At 40.8% G+C, this 20,259-nt stretch overlaps 1 protein-coding gene across 1 annotated transcript in view; it reads left to right on the top strand.

Moving 5' to 3' along the window:
* LAMA1 (laminin subunit alpha 1) overlaps positions 1-20,259 on the top strand; it is a 239,231-nt gene that overhangs the window by 199,662 nt on the left and 19,310 nt on the right. The window contains exons 53-56 of the mRNA XM_040353992.1: positions 382-552; positions 13,800-13,951; positions 14,691-14,879; positions 18,253-18,430. Coding sequence (XP_040209926.1) covers positions 382-552; positions 13,800-13,951; positions 14,691-14,879; positions 18,253-18,430 — 690 coding nt within the window. The remainder of the gene's footprint in view (positions 1-381; positions 553-13,799; positions 13,952-14,690; positions 14,880-18,252; positions 18,431-20,259) is intronic.

Here is a 20,259-nt window from a genome sequence, read left to right on the forward strand (position 1 = left end):
TGCTTCTGAGGATCAGTTCCAAAGATAGGCACAGGGATACGCAGGCTGAACAGCAGTTCCGCCTGCGTATCCCTTTTGAGGATTTGGCCCCATGTTCCTCTGCTTCAGGATTGTGTCTGCTCCAGCTTTGATAATCCCTCCCCCCAAGAAATTAAATTGCATATTACCAAGAATTTTTATACAATACCTGGCAAAGAAAATAAAGTATTCTTGAAAGTATAATAAACTATAGTACTGCATAGTAAAAGTAAAGAAACTGAGAAATACTGTGTTTGTCAACAAATTAGTATTGCCTATATATCCATTGTCTTAATCATATTTTAGGAATGACATGTATAAATTACACTGTTACATATATGTTTCCTGTCCCCCTTTCTCTAGCCTACACGCAGTATTACTGTTCTTAACGATGGCTATGTAGAAATGCAGCCTGTGTCCTTACTACCGGAGTCTGAGCTTATGGTGTCGTTTTCCACTCTCAACGACACAGGGATTATCCTGGCTGGGTTTGGCAAGGCAACGGAGAAACGTAGTCGCAGGCAGGCCCAGCTGGTGAGTAATGACTTTGTTATGTAGAGTAATTTAAATGGTGTTTAAATTATGCAGTCATCTAGCATAAGATGGACATTTACTTTGTGTCTGGATGTGATTCAATGCATTATTAAATGTCAGTGCTAACCTGTAAGTGAATTTTCATTTTTTTACTTTCTATTATTCAACAGTACAAAACTCCCTGTAAATTAAAATAATTCATATGTTTTAGTTTGTCAATATATTTTAAATCAGTTCTTCCTTTTCTTTACCAGAAACTTACCGTACTATATATTGCAATAGAAAACCTGTGAGAATGTGACAGCTTCTAATGTCAGGGACATCCAGCTGCTGGACAGAACAGAACTTTAGCTTTTAGTGTCTACAGTGCCTTGAAAACGTATTGATAACCCTTGACATTTTTGTCATGTTACAACAAAAAAACGTAAATGTATTTTATTGGGATTTTATGTGATAGAGCAATACAAAGTGGCACATAATTGTGAAGTGGAAGAACATAAATAAATGATTTTCAATTTTTTTTTTACAAATAAATATTTTAAAAGTGTGGCATGGATTTGTATTCATCCACCTCTACTCTGATACCGATAACTAAAATCTAGTGGAACGAATTGCCTTCAGAAGTCACCTAATTAGTAAATAGAGTCCACCTTTGTGTAATTGAATCTCAGTATAAATACAGCTGTTCTGAGAACCTTAGTGAACAAACAGCATCATGAAGGCCAAGTAACACACCAGACAGATCAGGCATAAAGTTATGGAGAAGTTTAAAGCAGGGTTAGGTTATAAAAAAAATATCCCAAGCTTTGAACATCTCACAGAGCACTGTTCAATCCATCATTCGAAATTGGAAAGAGTATGGCACAACTGCAAACCTAATAAGTCCACTTAAACTGACAGGCCAGGCAAGGAGAGCATTGATCAGAGAAGCAGCCAAGATGCTCATGGTAACTCTGCAGAGATCCACAGCTCAGGTAGGGGAATCTGTCCACAGGACAACCATTGGTCGTGCAAGTCAAAAATCTGGCCTTTATGGAAGAGTGGCAAGAAGATAGCCATTGTTAAAAGAAAGCCATAAGAAGTTCTGTTTGTATTTTGTGAGAAGCCATGTGGGGGACACAGCAAACATGTGGACGAAGGTGCTCTGGTCAGATGAGACCAAAATTGAACTTTTTGGCCTAAAAGCAAAACGCTATGTGTGACAAAAAACTAAAACTGCACATCACATGTGCAGTAAAACATGGTGGTGGTAGCATCAGGTTGTGGGGATGCTTTTCTTCAGCAGGGACAGGCAAGCTGGTCAGAGTTGATTGGAAGATGGAAGGAGCCAAATACAGGGCAATCTTACAAGAAAACCTGTTAGAGTCTGCAAAAGACTAGAGATGGGGCAGCTGTTCACCTTCCAGCAGGACAATGACCCCAAACATACAGCCAAAGCTACAATGGAATGGTTTAGATCAAAGCATATTCAGGTGTTAGAATGGCCCAGTCAAAGTCCAGACCTAAATCCAATTCTGTGACAAGACTTGAAAATTGCTGTTTACAGACGCTCTCCATTCAATCTGACAGAGCTTGAGCTATTTTGCAATAAAGAATGGGCAACAATTACACTCTCTAGATGTGCAAAGCTGATGGAGACATCCCCAACAAAAACTTGCAGCTATAATTGCAGCGAAAGGTGATTCTACAAAGTATTGACTCCGGGGGCTGAATACAAATGCACGCCACACTTTTCACATATTTATTGGTAAAAAGAATTAAAAACAATTTAACATTTTCCTTCCACTTCACAACTATGTGCCACTTTGTGTTGGTCTATCACATAAAATTCCAATAAAATACATTTACGTTTTTGGTTGTATTATGACAAAATGCACCTTAACAGTCTTCATGCTGTGTGTTAACTACTACCTAATACTTCAAAACACTTTAAAAAAGGTGTATATAGTATTTCTGGCAGCAGACCACAGCACTGTGATGCAGCGCATGTGCCTTTGCAAGGTTTAGAATGAATGGCATCACAGAAATGCTGACAACGTGCATTGCTACACATTGCGGCAACATGTGTTTTAATTCAACAAAATAGTGTAACTGGGCCTTAACATTTAAGGATAAGTAAATAGGAATCAAAGTGCCATTCTGTAATTAAGCACAAACACAAGTTTATTCCAATAATAAAATTTTTGCAAAGACAATGCATTTCTAATGTATCTTCACCCCCTTCATTAGGGCTTGAAAAAAGATTATATAGTGTATATGAACTCAAAAATCTATATATAGTTCAATACTTTGTGCAGCTGGTTAAAGCAGGGATGCTTGAACAAGCAGCTGACGTATTGCTGTGCACACTCATATAAAAAATGTTCACATATAGATTGATTTTGGAGCCCACATAAATTGTTTATTTGTTTGGTTAAAATATTTTTATTCATTTTGAAAGGTATGGCAGCTGGGACTAGCATCTCCAGGGCCCTTGGTAAAAGAAAACATAAAGGGCCCCAAAAAGGGCCCCCCTGACACCCCCACAGTGGTGGAACGCCAGGGCTCTGTTGCGAGTGTGACCTTTGCAACCCTGGTAGTTCCATTTACTGGTATCAATAGTGTTTTGTTTTAGTTATTTTATTTATTTACAATTTATTACCATAGTATTTTATTTATTTCTTGTTTACAGTTTTTTAGGAGCCCCGCTGGTAGGGCTTTGGTGAAATATCAGGGGTCTAAACAGACCTCTGATGTTCCACATTTGGGACAAAGAGCCTTAGCTCTATAGTGTGTAGAAGCTGCTAGCCCAATATCAGATTCTCTTCATTGATGCCACTTATCTATACATCTTACACTTAAAGCGGTTCTCCACCCTAAAGTGGAGTCCTGCTGATCGGAACCCCCCCTCCGGTGTCACATTTGACACCTTTCAGGGGGGAGGGGGGTGCAGATACCTGTCTAAAGACAGGTATTTGCACCCACTTCCGGCCCGGCATTCACAGGCAAAAGACGGGCATTCTGTCACATCCCGTCGCCCCCCCCCCGTTGTGTGCTGGAAACACTCCGCTCCCAGCACACAGCGGGAGCCAATCGGCGGTCGCGGCGCGACTCGCTCATGCGCCGTAGGTAACCGGGCAGTGAAGCCGCAGCGCTTCACTTCCTGGTTCCCTCAGCGTGGATGGCGGGGGGAGCAGCAGAGAGACGAGCGATCGCTCGTCCTCTGCTGTGATCGGCGCTGGACTCCAGGACAGGTAAGTGTCCTAATATTAAAAGTCAGTAGCTGCAGTATTTGTAGCTGCTGGCTTTTAATATTTTTTTCCCATGGCACATCCGCTTTAAGGAGACTCTGTCATGTTTATGAAGAAAGCAGCTAGTTGGTAGAAAGCATAGGCACCCAGAAGTGTCTGTATATTTATAATTTAGTCCTCATTCCCTTCTGCTACAGCTGAATAAGGGTGAGCCCAATGTTCAAGTCGAACGTAAGGTTGACTCGAACATCGGGTGTTCGCCTATTCGCCGAACGGCAAACATTATGCGGTGTTCGTGGCAAATTCGAAAGCCGCGGAACCCCGTTAAAGTCTATGGGACACAAAAAATAACATGAAAAATCAAAAGTGCTAATTTTAAAGGCTTATATGCAAGTTATTGCCATAAAAAGTGCTTGGGTCCTGCCCCAGGGGACATGTATCAATGCAAAAAAAGTTTAAAAAACTGATTTTAATTATGCTAAAGTGAAACAATAAAAATCAAATATTCCTTTAAATATAGTGCCTAGGGGTGTCTATAGTATGCCCTCTAAAGTGGTGTATGTTTCCCGTGTTTAGAACAGTACCGCAGCAAAATTAAATTTCTTAAGGAAAAAAAGTAACTTAAAACTGCTCGCGGCTGTAATGAATTGTCGGGTCCCGGCAATATAGATAAAACTCATTGAAACAAAACGGCATTGGGTTCCCTCCCTAGTCCATTACCAGACCCTTTGGGTCTGGTATGAATATTAAGGGGAACCCCGAACCAAAATTAAAAAAATTGTGTAGGGGCCCCCCCCCAAAATCCATACCAGACCCTTATCCGAGACCGTAACCTGGCAGGCCGCAGGAAAAGAGGGAGGACAAGAGAGTGCCCCCCCTCCTGAACCGTGCCAGGCCACCTGTGCTCAACATGGGGAGGGTGCTTTGGAGTCACCCCCAAAGCACTTTGTCCCCATGTTGATGGGGACAAGGGCCTCATCCCCACAACCCTTGCCTGTGGTTGTGGGGGTCTGCGGGCGGGGGGCTTATCGGAATCTAGAAGCCCCCTTTAACAAGGGGACCCCCAGATCCCACCCCCCATGTGAATTGGTAGCGGGTGCATTGTAGCCCTACCAATTCACAAAAAAAAGTGTCAAAAATAGTAAAAAAGACAGGAGACATTTTGGGACAAGTTCTTTATTAAAAAAATAAAAAATAAAACTGTCCAGCAATGTCCATTCATCTTCTATCACATCACCCGACTAACCGAAAAAAAAGCGCAACAGCTCCGCCTCCATGGGAGGCTCCCGTCGACTGACGCTTCTTCTCGCTTTGACAGCTGTTATATAGCTGAGGGCGGGACCACTTGGTGATGTAAACGTGTGACCCCGCCCCCTCTGGCGCCATATAGGCGAAACTGTTGCGTTTTTTTCCTTTTTTGGTTCGTTGGGTGGCGTGATAGAAGATGAATGGACATCGCTGGACAGTTTTCTTTTTTCCTTTTTAAATAAAGGACTTGTCCCAGTGTCTACTGTCTTTTTTACTATTTTTGACATTTTTACCAATTCACATAGGGGGGGCGGGGTCTGGGGGTCCCTTTGTTAAAGGGGGCTTCCAGATTCTGATAAGCCCCCCCCCCCCGCAGACCCCCACAAACCACCGGGCAAGGGTTGTGGAGATAAGGTCTTTGTCCCCAACATGGGGACAAGGTGCTTTGGGGGTGACTCTAAAGCACCCTCCCATGTTGAGGGCATGTGGCCTGGTACGGTTCAGGGGGGTGCTCTCTCATTGGCCCCTCCTTTCCTGTGCTCAGATAAGGGCATGGTAATGGATTTTAGGGGGGACCCCTGCACCATTTTTTTTATTTGGCGCATGGTTCCCCTTGATATCCATACCAAACCTGAAAGGCCTTGTATGGATTTTGGAGGGACCCCATGCAATTTATTTTTTACATTTTGGTTCGGGGGTTCCCCTTAATATTCATACCAGACCCAAAGGGCCTGGTGATGGACGGGCGGGGGGGGGGGCAATTTTTTTAATGAGTTTTTATATTGCCAAGACCCGACAATTCATTACAGCCAAGATCAGTTTTAAATGACCTTTTTTCCTTTAGAAACATCATTTTGCTGTGGTATTGTTCTAAACATGGGAACAATGCGCCACTTTACATGCATACTATAGACTCCCCCCTAGGCACGATATTTAAAGGAATATTTAATTTTTATTGTTTCACTTTAAGCATTATTAAAATCACTGCTCCCGAAAAAACAAAAGTTTTTAAAACTTTTTTTTGCTTTGATACATGTCCCCTGGGGCAGGACCCAGGTCTCCAAACACTTTTTATGGAAATAACTTGCATATAAGCCTTGAAAATTTGTGCTTTTGTTTTCTCATGTTAGTGTCCCATAGACTTTTAACAGTGTTTGTGTGTTCGTCTGAATTTTTTGCCTGTTTGCAAATTCTGGTGTGAACCAGGGGTGCTCGGCTCATCCTTACAGCTGAAAATCATGCTGCACAGAACAGGCATCTCAAGCACTTCCTGGTAATGTCAGAACTTGCACCCCATCCTTGCCCCTAACGGAGGCTGCCTTGTTGGCCAGTATGAATGTGTGATAGGTAAGCTCTGTCACTACCAGGACTTGCTGGAGCTTTGCCAGTTCTGATTAGCCTGGCATTCAGCTGTAGCAGAGGAATGACAGCTCTATGTGCCTGTACTTTATGCCGAGTGAAGAAATGCCATCAGCAAATGTCATCAGCCTTCCTCAAAGGGGTCCAAAGCTATATTCACATTGGTCACACGGTACACATACTGCAAAGTTTCAGAGCCACACAGGGCCCCTTCGTCTGTGACCTGGCGAACTGGTCCTACATGGCTTTGAAAACAATGTGTACCGTGTGACCAATGGCTTTGGACCCTTTTGAGGAATCCTTGGCGTTTTGATGACATTTTTTTACTCTGATTATCTACGGGTTTCCAGCCGGTGGTCATTATAGCACCCAGCATTACTACAGCTATTTTCAGGGGAGTATTGCATTGCACTTCATACCGTTCACACATTTTTTTTCATTTATTGAATGAGCTGCTTTAAACCTCACCGCATCCTTCACACATTAACACTTAACCCCTAAAACGTTAACTACTACTAACCCTTGACACACATTTTGTCACTTAACCCTAATACATTAACCATAAACTCAACACTTTTCCTTCTGACCATTTTCCCTAAAACTTAAAAAAAAATACAATTTAATCTCTAACCTAATCCCTTTCACTGAAAACTAATGATCCATTCTAAGAGATATGAATAGTCAAGTGATAATTGAACCCAGAAATAATAACCGAAACCTGAACATTAGTTAAATATACATAGGTCTACAGCCAATTTCTTCATGTAGAAGAACATCAATGGAATTATAAAATTATTTTTTTACGTAAAATTTGCCTTCCATATTAATCTGTTCTACAATTCATTTAAGATAAGTAAATATAAAAAATTAAAAGGAGAGATACTGAAACCAGTGTTTTATCAATACAGCCACAGAGTACACATATATCTGTCTTTTCTTATCTACTGTGATTGAGGGCTGTTGCAAGCTCTGGGTTATTTTACATATCAGGAATAGTATAACTGAATTACAATCTGTGCTCAAAAATGTAAAACCGTTAGATTGTAGAGATGTTTCAAGATTTTAAATATTGTAAACATGTCAGTAATATTAATTGTTGCTTTTCAGTCAGATTAGCTGATCCTCCAGCCTTGAAAGTATCTCTTCCCCTTCCTCTCTTCCCTTTGGGGGAAAGGTATCGTTAATTCATACTAAACATAATTGAGTTATTGCCGGCAGAGATTTCAGTTATGTTTAATTTGTATTACAAATAAGAAATAGGGCCATCTGAATTAAAAATGGGAAAATATTTGCCTTTTTTATTCCAATCTGTAGAGCAATGCATGCCAAAGTAAGTAGCTGTGCATCAGTCTAATATATTCTAATAAAGTTATTCTGGTAGTTGTAATCTGGTCCATTACAGTATACAGTGTATGTAATATCAAATACTGTTTTGTATCATTTAAAAAAAAAATACTGTTAAAGTGTTAATAAGACATACAATTGTAGTTATATTCTTCAATTTTGGATACCTGTTAAATACAATAACATGATAAATACAAACCTCAGGACATATTTTCCAAAGTTTTCCCTGTGTGTCCTGTCTCCTTTCCTAATGGGTTCAATGATCAAAAGTAGGGTTGTCCAGATATCGATACCAGTATCGGTATCGGGACCGATACCGAGTATTTGCGGGAGTACTCGTACTCGCGCAAATACCCCCGATACCTAAATAGAATACTTTCCCCCCCTTTCCCCCCCCGCCGCTGCCGCCGAATCGCGCCGCCGCATCGAGGGACATGGCTAGAGGGACATTGCTGCATATGTGAGGGACATGGCTGCATATGTGAGGGACATGGCTAGAGGGACATGGCTGCATATGTGAGGGACATGGCTAGAGGGACATGGCTGCATATGTGAGGGACATGGCTAGAGGGACATGGCTGCATATGTGAGGGACATGGCTAGAGGGACATGGCTGCATATGTGGGGGACATGGCTGCATATGGGGGGGACATGGCTGCATTTGGGGACACATTTAAAAAAAGTATCGGTATTCGGTATCGGCGACTACTTGAAAAAAAGTATCGGTACTTGTACTCGGTCCTAAAAAAGTGGTATCGGGACAACCCTAATCAAAAGGAGACTGCATCATGGAAAACATATTAGTAACTTAAACAGATACAAATAGTTATATTTCTTCAATTGTATTCATTATTTTTTCATTCAGAAGTTTTAAACTAATGCTTATGTATGATATGCATAACAAGACAGTATAAATATACAGGGTTTGGTGAGAATGGACTGAAAATTAAAGCAATTAAAAAGCTCTCCAATCAAATCAGTAAATCTTTCGTTTAACAGAAAATTCCCACATTTCATTACATCACAAATCCAAATCATGGGATAGTACAAAACCAAAAAAGTGAACAAGTCCTCACGTATATATCTGCCAATGTGAACCTTGACCTCAAATCCTTAGTCACTCCTCGGTTGGAGGTTACTGCCGTAGCCAGAAATGATGCGTAAAAATAAATTGTATCTCTTTGGAGCTCATCTAAGGAGCAAAAGTCCCCAGAGAAATGAAGAAGGCTACTATTGGCTGTAGTAGACAATAAAGGATCATAAATGTATAAAAAATATAAATTTAATGGATATATCAAAAGGGTCAAGTTACATAATATATAATTTGCTATGAGAGCGACATGTTTTAACTAGTTGTTCTTGTTGATGGAGGTCAATATGGCACCAATAAACCATGGTTTATGATCTGGTCACAAACAAAAAACAAATAGACATTAACGAACAATAAGACAAACATATATTGATACGGTCCGGACGCCTAAATATCCACACTTGCAGAGTTCCCAGGCGGTAAATTCACCGCTAATCGTGATCAATAATGTGGTGATAATGGGAAGTCTGAACAGGTGTGTCCCCCCCAGGGGATATTGAGGAGTAACAAATGTATAATAGCGCAGCTGTCAGAGTTATGAACCACGAATGCTAAATAAAAGAGCCATGTTCATATAGTCTAGGAATAATGTCAGTCCTTATTTTGAAGATCTCTTGGCCATGTAGTAAGAAGGCCAGTAATGGATTGCAAATTGCAAAGGATTTCCATGCATTACTGGCCTTCTTACTACATGGCCAAGAGATCTTCAAAATAAGGACTGACATTATTCCTAGACTGTATGAACATGGCTCTTTTATTTAGCATTCGTGGTTCATAACTCTTTGACAGCTGCGCTATTATACATTTGTTACTCCTCAATATCCCCTGGGGGGGACACACCTGTTCAGACTTCCCATTATCACCACATTATTGATCACGATTAGCGGTGAATTTACCGCCTGGGAACTCTGCAAGTGTGGGTATTTAGGCGTCCGGACCGTATCAATATATGTTTGTCTTATTGTTCGTTAATGTCTATTTGTTTTTTGTTTGTGACCAGATCATAAACCATGGTTTATTGGTGCCACATTGACCTCCATCAACAAGAACAACTAGTTAAAACATGTCGCTCTCATAGCGAATTATATATTATGTAACTTGACCCTTTTGATATATCCATTAAATTTATATTTTTTTATACATGTATGATCCTTTTTTGTCTACTACAGCCAATAGTAGCCTTCTTCATCTCTCTTGGGACTTTTGGGCCAGATTCACAAATGAGATACGACGGCGTATCTCCTGATACGCCGTCATATCTCTGTTTCTATCTATGCGACTGATTCATAGAATCAGTTACGCATAGATAGCCATAAGATCCGACAGGTGTAATTGTTTTACACTGTCGGATCTTAAGATGCAATACCGCGGCCGCCGCTGGGGGGAGTTCGCATCGTAAACCAGCGTCGGGTATGCAAATTAGGAGTTACGGCGATCCCCGACGGTTTTTCTCATTTACTACGTTGCCGCTAGTCTAGTTTCCCGTCGCAAAGTTAGTCGTTTTTTTTTGGTGCCTTAACTTTACACAGCAATCGTATTGCTGTGTAAAGTATGGCCGTCGTTCCCGCGTCGAAATTTAAAAAATAACGTTGTTTGCGTAAGCCGCCCGGGAAAACGGAATTACGCTACGCGCGTCGCCGTTCAAAAAAATTACGTCACGGCGCGCAAAGCACGGCGGGAGTTAAGAAACGGAGCATGCGCAGTAGGTCCGGCGCAGGAGAATGCCTAATTTAAATGGCACACGCCCATTTAAATTGGCCCGCCTTGCGCCGGAGGCCGCCGGCGTAGTTTTCATCGCAAGTGCTTGGTGAATCAGGCACTGCGATGAAAAATTGCGGCGGTGTAACGTATCTACGATACGTTACGCCGCCGCTGCCCTACGTGAATCTGGCCCTTTGTTCTTTAGATGCCCCCAAAGAGATACAATTTATTTTTATCAATCATGGGATAGTTCTAATTTTAGGACAGTGGGCAGAGCCATGTAAATCAGTGCTTTACAACCCACCAGTGTTAATTTTGGCATGAAATTTCGATTTAGTTTTATTCATAGTCTTTTGACTAAAAATGCCATTTTAATTTTAGTCATATTTTAGTCATCTGAATTGTTTTATTTTTAGTCATATTTTAACTAAAACCTCTAGTACATTTTAGTTGACTAAAATGATTTTAGTCTACTAAAATCGAATGGTTTTCGTTGGATTGTAATTATTTAAGCATTTTTCTACAATTTCTAAACTCATTATATACTCCTGGAGTAAAAAAACAAACAAATAACATGTTATTATTTATGGTATTAAGATTTGAACATGCACTGCAGACACAGATTTAGCCATTGTGATATACAACCAGTGTTAATTTGTATGTCAAAGTTTGATTTAGTTTTAGTCATAGTCTTTTAGTTTTTGTCGTTTTTAAGTCATCTGAAATGTTTTAGTTTTTGTCGTTATTTTATTCTACTAAAATCTCCAGTACATTTTAGTCTACTAAAATCTCCTAATTTTTTTTTTACAGTCGACTGAAATCTAATGGGCTCAGTAAAATTGTAATGCATTATTTAAGCATTTAGTATTAGTCATAGTCTTAACTAAAATGCCATTCTAGTTTTTGTCATATTTTAGTCATCTAAAGTGTTTTAGTCTTATTTTAGTAGACTAAAATAGTGTTAATGTCATTAACGAAAATTAACACTGCAACCTATCAGCCAAATGCACATCAAAAACTGCTGATGTATGGTGCAAATATCATCTAATATTATAGAACCATTTATTCCAAACTGACTACAGCTTTTTTGATTATCATTTATCCAGTGAAAAACAGGGCCCGGGCGCCAGGCCGCAATTGCGACTAGAATTAGCGATCTGGCGCCTGGGGCGGCACAGCTGGGGTACCCTGTTTCCGTGCCCCCCGCGCGCGATCGCGTCGGGCCGCAACGGCCATTAATTAAGGCCGTGGCTTTGCTGATTTCTGCAGTCCTATGCTTCTTTCTGCAATCTGGAATTTTGTGGTGGCCGTTGGTATGACAAGACAACCAGCAATGCTAATGGAGCTTCCCTGCCTGTTTTCATTGCCCGACAATCTCCTTCTCTTAGAACCCCCAAACATTATATATATTTTAAATTCTAACACCCTATAGAATAAAATAGTGGTCATTACAATACTTTCTGTCACACCGTATTTGCGCAGTGGTCTTACAAGCGCACTTTTTTGGGAAAAAATACACTTTTTTCAATTAAAAAATAAGACAACAGTAAAGTTAGCCCAATTTTTTTTTTAGATTGAAAAGATAATGTTACGCCAAGTAAATTGATACCCAACATGTCATGCTTCAAAATTGCGTCCGCTCATGGAATGGCGACAAACTTTTACCCTTTAAAATCTCTATAGGCGACGTTTAAAAAATCCTACAGGTTGCACGTTTTGAGTTACAGAGGTGGTCTAGGGCTAGAATTATTGCTCTCGCTCTACCAATCGCGGCAATACCTCACATGTGTGGTTTGAACACCGCTTTCATATGCGTGTGCTACTCACGTATGTGTTCGCTTCTGGACGCGAGCTCGGCGGGACGGGGCGTGTTCCTGGCTCCTAACTTTTTTAGCTGGCTCCTAGATTCCAAGCAAATTTGTCAATCCCTGGTGGAAACTACTTCTGTACAGTAGGACTTGGGACTCATTACATGATATGCATACATACTGTATATCTTTGCCTAACTAATACAAACACTGTATGTGCACTGGTTAAATAGGATGAAGAGAGAATTCTTTCTAAAGATGGGGCATGGCAGAAGCTGTTTGCTTTCAGACTCACTCACTTTAAGTACAACTTTGTTGGAAGCTGTCAGTCTCTTAATCCACCAGTCTATATGGCTACTCCTGCAGTCTCAAATGACCTTTCTCAAGTGACAAAAAGGACCGACCTTGTCTGATTACTATTTTCTTCCTGGGATTACCTTCTCCATTAGCTAAACGTAAACTGTCATGCAACCAGTGTTGCTTTATAGGGCAGAAGCTGAACCAGAGACATTGTGAGACAGATTGTATATATTGTACAAGTCTGACCATTCAGAAATATCTATGGTTAGCGATAAACCTGTAAATGTGCTTATAGCTTGTGGTGAAGAGGTCATACTTGCCCTGGTGAGTCCCTCTCCAAAGGAATAGAGTTTTAGAAGCTGAAAACCTCAGTAGCTGTTTTTCATAAAATGCATTAGCTTAGTATGTGTATGATTTCACATTGAAGGCAATTTCTAAGAGAATTATTGCTGTTTGACAAAGCCTCAGGCATTTTGTGAAATTAGATTTCAGACTTCAATAACTTGAGGCAGAGCCTGAAGCCTAATCAGTCCGAATAACAAGGTCACAGAGCCACGGGCTTATTCTTCATTCCATGTATCTATAGCCCTGTATATTGTGCTGCCGCAGACTGTTCAGTTCCTGCCATGGTCATTTTCACATGCATATTGTATATTTCTATTTCATCACATGAATTGTTGCTCTTTCAAGTCCTCCTGCTTTATATGTCAAATATCCAACTGAAGGGGGAGGGAATAAAAGTATTACTATTATCCTCGGCTTATATGCTTCCAAAAATTTGAATTATTAGAAAGATCCATTATCTTAATGACTGAAGTGGTAAATATCCTTTGTATTGAATCTTCTAGAGCTTTTACACACTTTCACTTTTGTATTATTGCCATTTGTTAGGATTTTAGAATTAGTTTAGAAGGTTTATGGGCTTGTAGCATCGATCCAAGCTGCAGCTGTCCCCCGCCAGCACTACATTGATATAGATTTAGTGAATGCTGCAGGGTCCTGGGTTTAAACCCTATGTAAGCTTGATATATGGCTTCTTTTTCACTCTGTAGAGGCCAGTAATAAAGAGAACCTATTGCTTTGCCCTACATGGTCAAAGCACTGAGTCAATTTATTGTATAAACCTTTTTCACATTGAAATATTTTTTATTTTTTTATGCCACCTAGCCCTTTTTTGCTTTAATGCTGGTAAACGGACATGTTGAATTACACATTAATCCTGTGGATGGAGCAAGCACAAGAAAAACAGTCATCAAATCACCTACTGGGACGTATAGTGATGGCCAAGAACATTCCATTATTCTCCTTCGTAACAAAAGGTATCTGATTTGGCTTTTAAAGCAATTGCAATGAGATTGTTTAATGAAGACAATATCCTATCTGGGTATGTGTGTGTGTGTGTGTATATATATATATATATATATATATATATATATATATACAGTATATATATATATTTATAACTTGCTAAACAATGAGTTTTTGATTTAGGATCATTATACTCAGTACCAGACAAAATGTATGTGTTAATGTTGTGTAGGGTTTGTTATGCTGTAAACTTACATAAGGGATATGTTACTATAAAGCTGTATTATGCTTTAACTTGATGTACTAAAGCAGTGGTTTCCAAACTGCGACCCAGGGGCCGGATGTGGCCCTTTGTTTGCCTTTACATGGCCTTTGGGGGATTATTCCACCAACTGACTCCAATGGTGGGGCACCGTTACTCCTGCTGACACCATCAATTGGGCACTATTCTTCCAATTGATGCCAACAATGGAACACCTTATCTCTATTCCTCACAATAAATTAAGGATGGGACACTATTCCCCCATCTAACACTGGGGCATTTTCTACTCCCACTGGCCACAGTATAGCCCCCTAAAGCCTTAAGGACCATCCTTACTTTTTGCTTAGTGAGTTTGGAGACCCCTGTGCTAAAGGAAGTCTTCCTTGCTGTGAAGGCCAGTTTGGCTTTAAAGCTGTGCCACCCTATACTGACCATTACTGACATCTGATTATTTACAATACAACTAACATACCATATTTCTTTTCTAGGCTGGTGAGTGTGCAGGTTGATGAAGGGAAACCAGCAGAGGTGAAACTCAATGGTCCTTCTGTGGATACGGCTGCCATAAATGCTTCTAGCTTTTTCATTGGTGGAGTGCCTGGTAAAATGGGCGCAACTATGCTCAGGACAAGTCAATCTTTCTACGGATGCATTCAGAATTTGATTTTAAATATGGAGTAAGTTTGATACTGTATTCTGTATGGGTTTCCTTATTGTAATCGGATAGCTGACGCAGAAATGTGTTTAAAGTGGACCTATCATGCAAAGCTTAAAAGATGAATTCTAGATTCAGTCAATAATGTATGACCATATGTGAGTATAGCATATGTACATATGCATATTTGCCGCATTGGCATGCATGGTCAGTTATTATTGGCTAATTGTTTGTACCTACTGTGATCTGTCAAGTCCTTAATTTGCAAATGAGCTTCACTAGGCAAATAGACTGTTTATTTTACAAGGACATTTTTCCCAGAGCTTAGTGAATTAAGTGAAGCTTGACTAATTTCCATCATCCAATCATGTGCATGCAAAAATTATGTTTTTTAGTTTTTTACCTTTCATTTGAGAAAATTCCCTTGCAAAATAAACAGCCTATTTGCTTTTAGTAAATGAACCCCATGGCTTCTCTGAATGAAGGGAAATATGCAAATTTCCAACATCATAAGGAAATGTCTTATGTCTGTAGATGCTGAGGATTATTATTTCTGCCATATGTTTCATCTAGCTGCATGTTTGTATTTTATTTTCATGTTATTGTTTCTCTTAAAATGCAGTGTGAGTTTGTTAGGGTGACAGATTAGATATAACACTACTTCCTGGCTATTTGGGGTAAAAAAAATCTTCTATGTACTGTATTTGCTGGCGTATAAGACTACCTTTTACACAAAACTGGCCAAAAAGCAGGGGTCGTCTTATACGCCGGGTCAGCTGCTCGGATACCTGCTGGATTTGCGGTAATACTTTATGTAGCTTCGTCTAAATACAGTATATACCACTTAGCCAATCCCGGTAAGCGATGTATTAAAATGAATACAGAGCCTGCTCGGATTGGAGTAACAACCTTTGCCAATCCAAGCAGGCTACATACAGTAGCCTGCTTGGATTGGCTTTGAGAGTCAGAGAGGCGTGGGCTGATGATGTTACAGCCTCTGCCTATCCAAGCAGGCTTTGTATTAATTAATAGAATACATCGCTTGTCGTGATTGGCTCCAGCTCCAGCAAGAAGGAAGATGAATATGGCTCCAGCTCCAGCAAGAATGAAGGAAGAAATATGAAGCGTCGGAAGCCTCGGAAGGGGGGTCGTCTTATACGGTAAATACAGGCAAAAAATCGTTAGGGGGTCGTCTTATACGCCCGGTCGCCTTATACGCCGGCAAATACGGTATACTGAAGCCACAGGAAACACTGCACCTTTTGGTAAATGTTACAAATACCCTTTAGCTAATTTATCTCCCTGGAAGATTTACCCCCCTTCATGACCAGGCCATTTTTTGCTATACGACACTGCGTTACTTTAACTGACAATTATGTGGTCGTGTGACACTATACCCAAATTATACCCTTTTCCCCACAAATAGATCTTTCTTTTGGTGGTATTTAACCACTGTTTTTATTTTATTTTTTCTCGCTATAAACAAAAAATAGAAATAGATTGAACTGTTTAGACCAGGGTCTAAAAATAGATTGATTGTCTAAAAATAGGTTAAACTGTTTAGACCAGGATCTAAATCCCAATAAGTGTATATTGATTGGTTTGCGCAAAAGTTATAGCTTCTACAAACTATGGGCTATTTTTATTATCCCATGCGATATTGCTGTGGACATTCTTATACGAAGACCCCTTTCACACTGGGGCGTTTTTCAGGCGCGAGGGCTATCATACTGAGACGATGCGCTGGCAGGACGTTAAAAAAACTCCTGCAAGCAGCTTTTTTGGAGAGGTGAAGGAGTGGTGTGTGAACTGCTCCTCCACCGCTCCTGCCCTTTGAAATAAATGGGCAGCACAGCTGAACTGCCAGCAAAGCGCCGCTTTTTCGGCCGCTAACCGGGGTTAAAAGCGCCCCGGTTAGCCCCTCCGCCCCTCCGCAATAATAGCGGCGATTTACAGCCGACACCGCCCCAGTGTGAAAGGGGCCTAACTGACATGTTTGACAGTTTTTCGGAACCAGTGAACGGTTACAATGATGAACACAATGATCAGGGCTAAAAATATGCACTGTACTAAAGATACTGACTGGGAAGGGGTTAACATCAAGGGCGAGAAAAGGGTTAACTGTGTGCCTAACCAGTGTTCATGTGAACTGTGGGAAGTGCTTTTACTAGGGGAGGAGATTAAATGTATTCCCTGCTTTGTAGGTACACAAACTCCATCCCTTCCCCCCATCAGAGTGTCGATCTGCCTTGTTTACATCACAGTTCTGTGTCTCTGCCTAAAGATCGGTGGCAGACATCGAATACCCGGTACCCGCCGATCAGCTTCCGCTATGTGTAATTAGCACCCCCTACCCGGAGGTGCGTGATCGCGTATGTATACGTGATCCAGCACACAGCTGTTGTTCAGGAAACACCCGAATTTGCACCCCAAAGGGGGGTGTTTGGCCCATCTCTACCTGCCAGTAACACATTTTCTGTCTCTGGGTGGCTACAACGACTTCTCCACTGTATCTATGGAGGGAGCCCTGTTTACCACCCAGGCTGGACTTCAAACATGTCCCCCTATGTTCATCTCAATTACAAGTACATTTTTGTTTTTGGGTTTTATATCCTTTAAATCAGTAGAAAACCCATCTGAAGCACTTGTAATACCACTTACCTGTAGGCACAAGGAATATCTCCTAAACGTGCATCGTTTAGGAGATATTCTCTCTTTCTTCCGCTGGTGATGTCACCCGTATGCACTTCAAAGGGATGGCATACTAATGCCACCCCTTCGGAGCTCTATGCCACAGTTATGACTCCCACGCAAGACTGGGTGAAGATGGAAGTCTTGTCAGTAGTAAAGGCAGGGTGCTGGAGGGCTTTGTTTACAGGTACGTTTTTCATAATGTGCTAGTATGCAATGCATACTAGCACATTATATATATTTTTTTTAACTGGTAAAAGTTTACTACGGCTTTAAGGGAAAAGTCACCTGTAGATTTCTGTAAATGTTTCCCCATTGTGAACCGCCAATGGAAGGAGCCAAGGAGCCATGACACTGAGCTACATTAACCAATGACCTTGAAGTGTCTTTGACCAAGTTATATTCCAGTCAAAGGACTGTGGTACATGCTGAGAAATTTTCCATACCCTATTATGTCTCTTAGACACAGCGAGAATACTTTTAGTCACCAGATTGTCTATTCACACTGCTACAATCGCTCAGGAAAATGTATATTGTATATATCTTCACGCTGTGAACCCAGCAAGCTTGTTAAGGTGGATGCAGGAGGAATTCTATTACTGTAACAAACAGTAATTGTACACCATCTTCAGTAATATGCTGTGTCGCTTCAGTCTTGTAGCAATCTAAATATTAATCGTTATTTCAATTATCACATTAATTAGGCAATTGGATTTCACTATGGTTATTAAATATGAAAACGTACAAATGGATAGCTGCATGCTAGCAGAAAAGCCTGCTATCAACAATGAGGAACCAGACGCACAACCGACGGCATTACCGCTTGTCACAGAAAGGAAATTATCTCTGACCACACCCATAGAGAAATCCTATATCACTAAGGTAAGCAAAGGATCTTTACATGGACAGGGCCCTTTACTGCAAGCAGCAAGTTTTGTTACGGAACAAACAGTTTGGTTTCCAATCCCTATTTTATGCAAGGTTTACTTACCGTATTTACATTTTTATTGGTGTGAGACGTATCTCCTGAGTAAAGGATATGAGAACACCTGTCCCACTGCTGCTTCCATTACATGGTGGACTGGAGGCAAATCAGTGAAAATATAATTATTCTCATCAGTTTTAGGTTAGAACTGTTTTGTGACAATCATGTGACCAGGAAAAGATCTATGTGGATGCTATTATTGAGCAGATGACACTAAATTCTGTTATGTTGTGTTTCAATATGATCTGTGCTACTGGGTCTACTGGATTAAAATCTATAGATTTAAAGGGCAGCTCCACCTTCACGGAAAAAAAATATAGCAAAAAAGAAAATATTATAGCATATACACTCACCGACCACTTTATTAGGTACATCTTGCTAGTACCCCTTTTGCCTTCAGAACTGCCTTAAAGCGGGAGTTCACCCAAAAAAAAAATTTTAATATTAGATTGATGCTCATTTTGTCAAGGGGAATCGGGTAGTTTTTTTTAAATCGAAGCAGTACTTACCGTTTTAGAGATGCATCTTCTCCGCCGCTTCCGGGTATGGTCTTCGGGACTGGGCGTTCCTATTTGATTGACAGGCTTCCGACGGTCGCATACATCGTGTCACGAGTAGCCGAAAGAAGCCGAACGTCGGTATGGCTCTATACGGCGCCTGCGCACCGACGTTCGGCTACTTTGGGAAAATTCTGACGCGATGTATGCGACCGTCGGAAGCCTGTCAATCAAATAGGAACGCCCAGTCCCGCAGTCCATACCCGGAAGCCAGCGGAGAAGATCGATCTCTAAAACGGTAAGTACTGCTTCGATTTTAAAAAAACTACCCGATTCCCCTTCACAAAATGAGCATTAATCTAATGTTAAAAATTAAGTTTTCGGGTGAACCTCCACTTTAATTCTTGGCATAGATTCAACAAGGTGTTGGAAACATTCCTTAGAGATTTTGGTCCATATTGACCTGATAGCATCACGCAGTTGCTGCAGATTTGTCGGCAGATCCATGATGCAAATTTCACATTTCACCACATCCCAAAGGTGCTCTATTGGCTTGAGATCTGGTGACTGTGGAGGCCATTGGACTACAGTAACCTCATTCTCATGTTCAAGAAACCAGTTTGAGAGGATTTCAGCTTTGTGACATGGTGCATTATCCTGCTGGAAGTAGCCATCAGAAGATGGGTACACTGTAGTCATAAAGGGATGGATATGGTCACCAACAACACTCAGGTAGACCATGGTGTTTAAACAATGCTCAATTGGTACTAAGGGGCCCAAAGTGTGCCAAGAAAATATCCTCCACATCATTACACCACCAGCCTGAATGGTTGATACAAGGCAGGAGGGATCCATGCTTTCCTATTGTTTATGCCAAATTCTGACCCTACCATCTGAATGTCGCAGCTGAAATCGGTCTGAGGCAACATTTTTCCAATCTTCTATTGTCCAATTTTGGTGAGCCTGGGTGAATTGTAGCCTCAGTTTCCTATTTTTAGCTGACAGGAGTGGCACCCGGTGTGGTCTTCGGCTGCTGTAGCCCATCTGCTTCAAGGTATGATGTGTTGTGCATTCAGAGATAGTGTTCTACATACCTTGGTTGTAACAAGTGCTTATTTGATTTACTGTTGCCTTTCTATCATCCCAAACCAGTCTGCCCATTCTCCTCTGACATCAACAAGGCATTTTCCTCCACACAAAACCGCTCACTGAACATTTTCTCTTTTTCA

Source organism: Rana temporaria, chromosome 5 (assembly GCF_905171775.1).
Source record: "Rana temporaria chromosome 5, aRanTem1.1, whole genome shotgun sequence".
Taxonomy (NCBI): domain Eukaryota; kingdom Metazoa; phylum Chordata; class Amphibia; order Anura; family Ranidae; genus Rana; species Rana temporaria.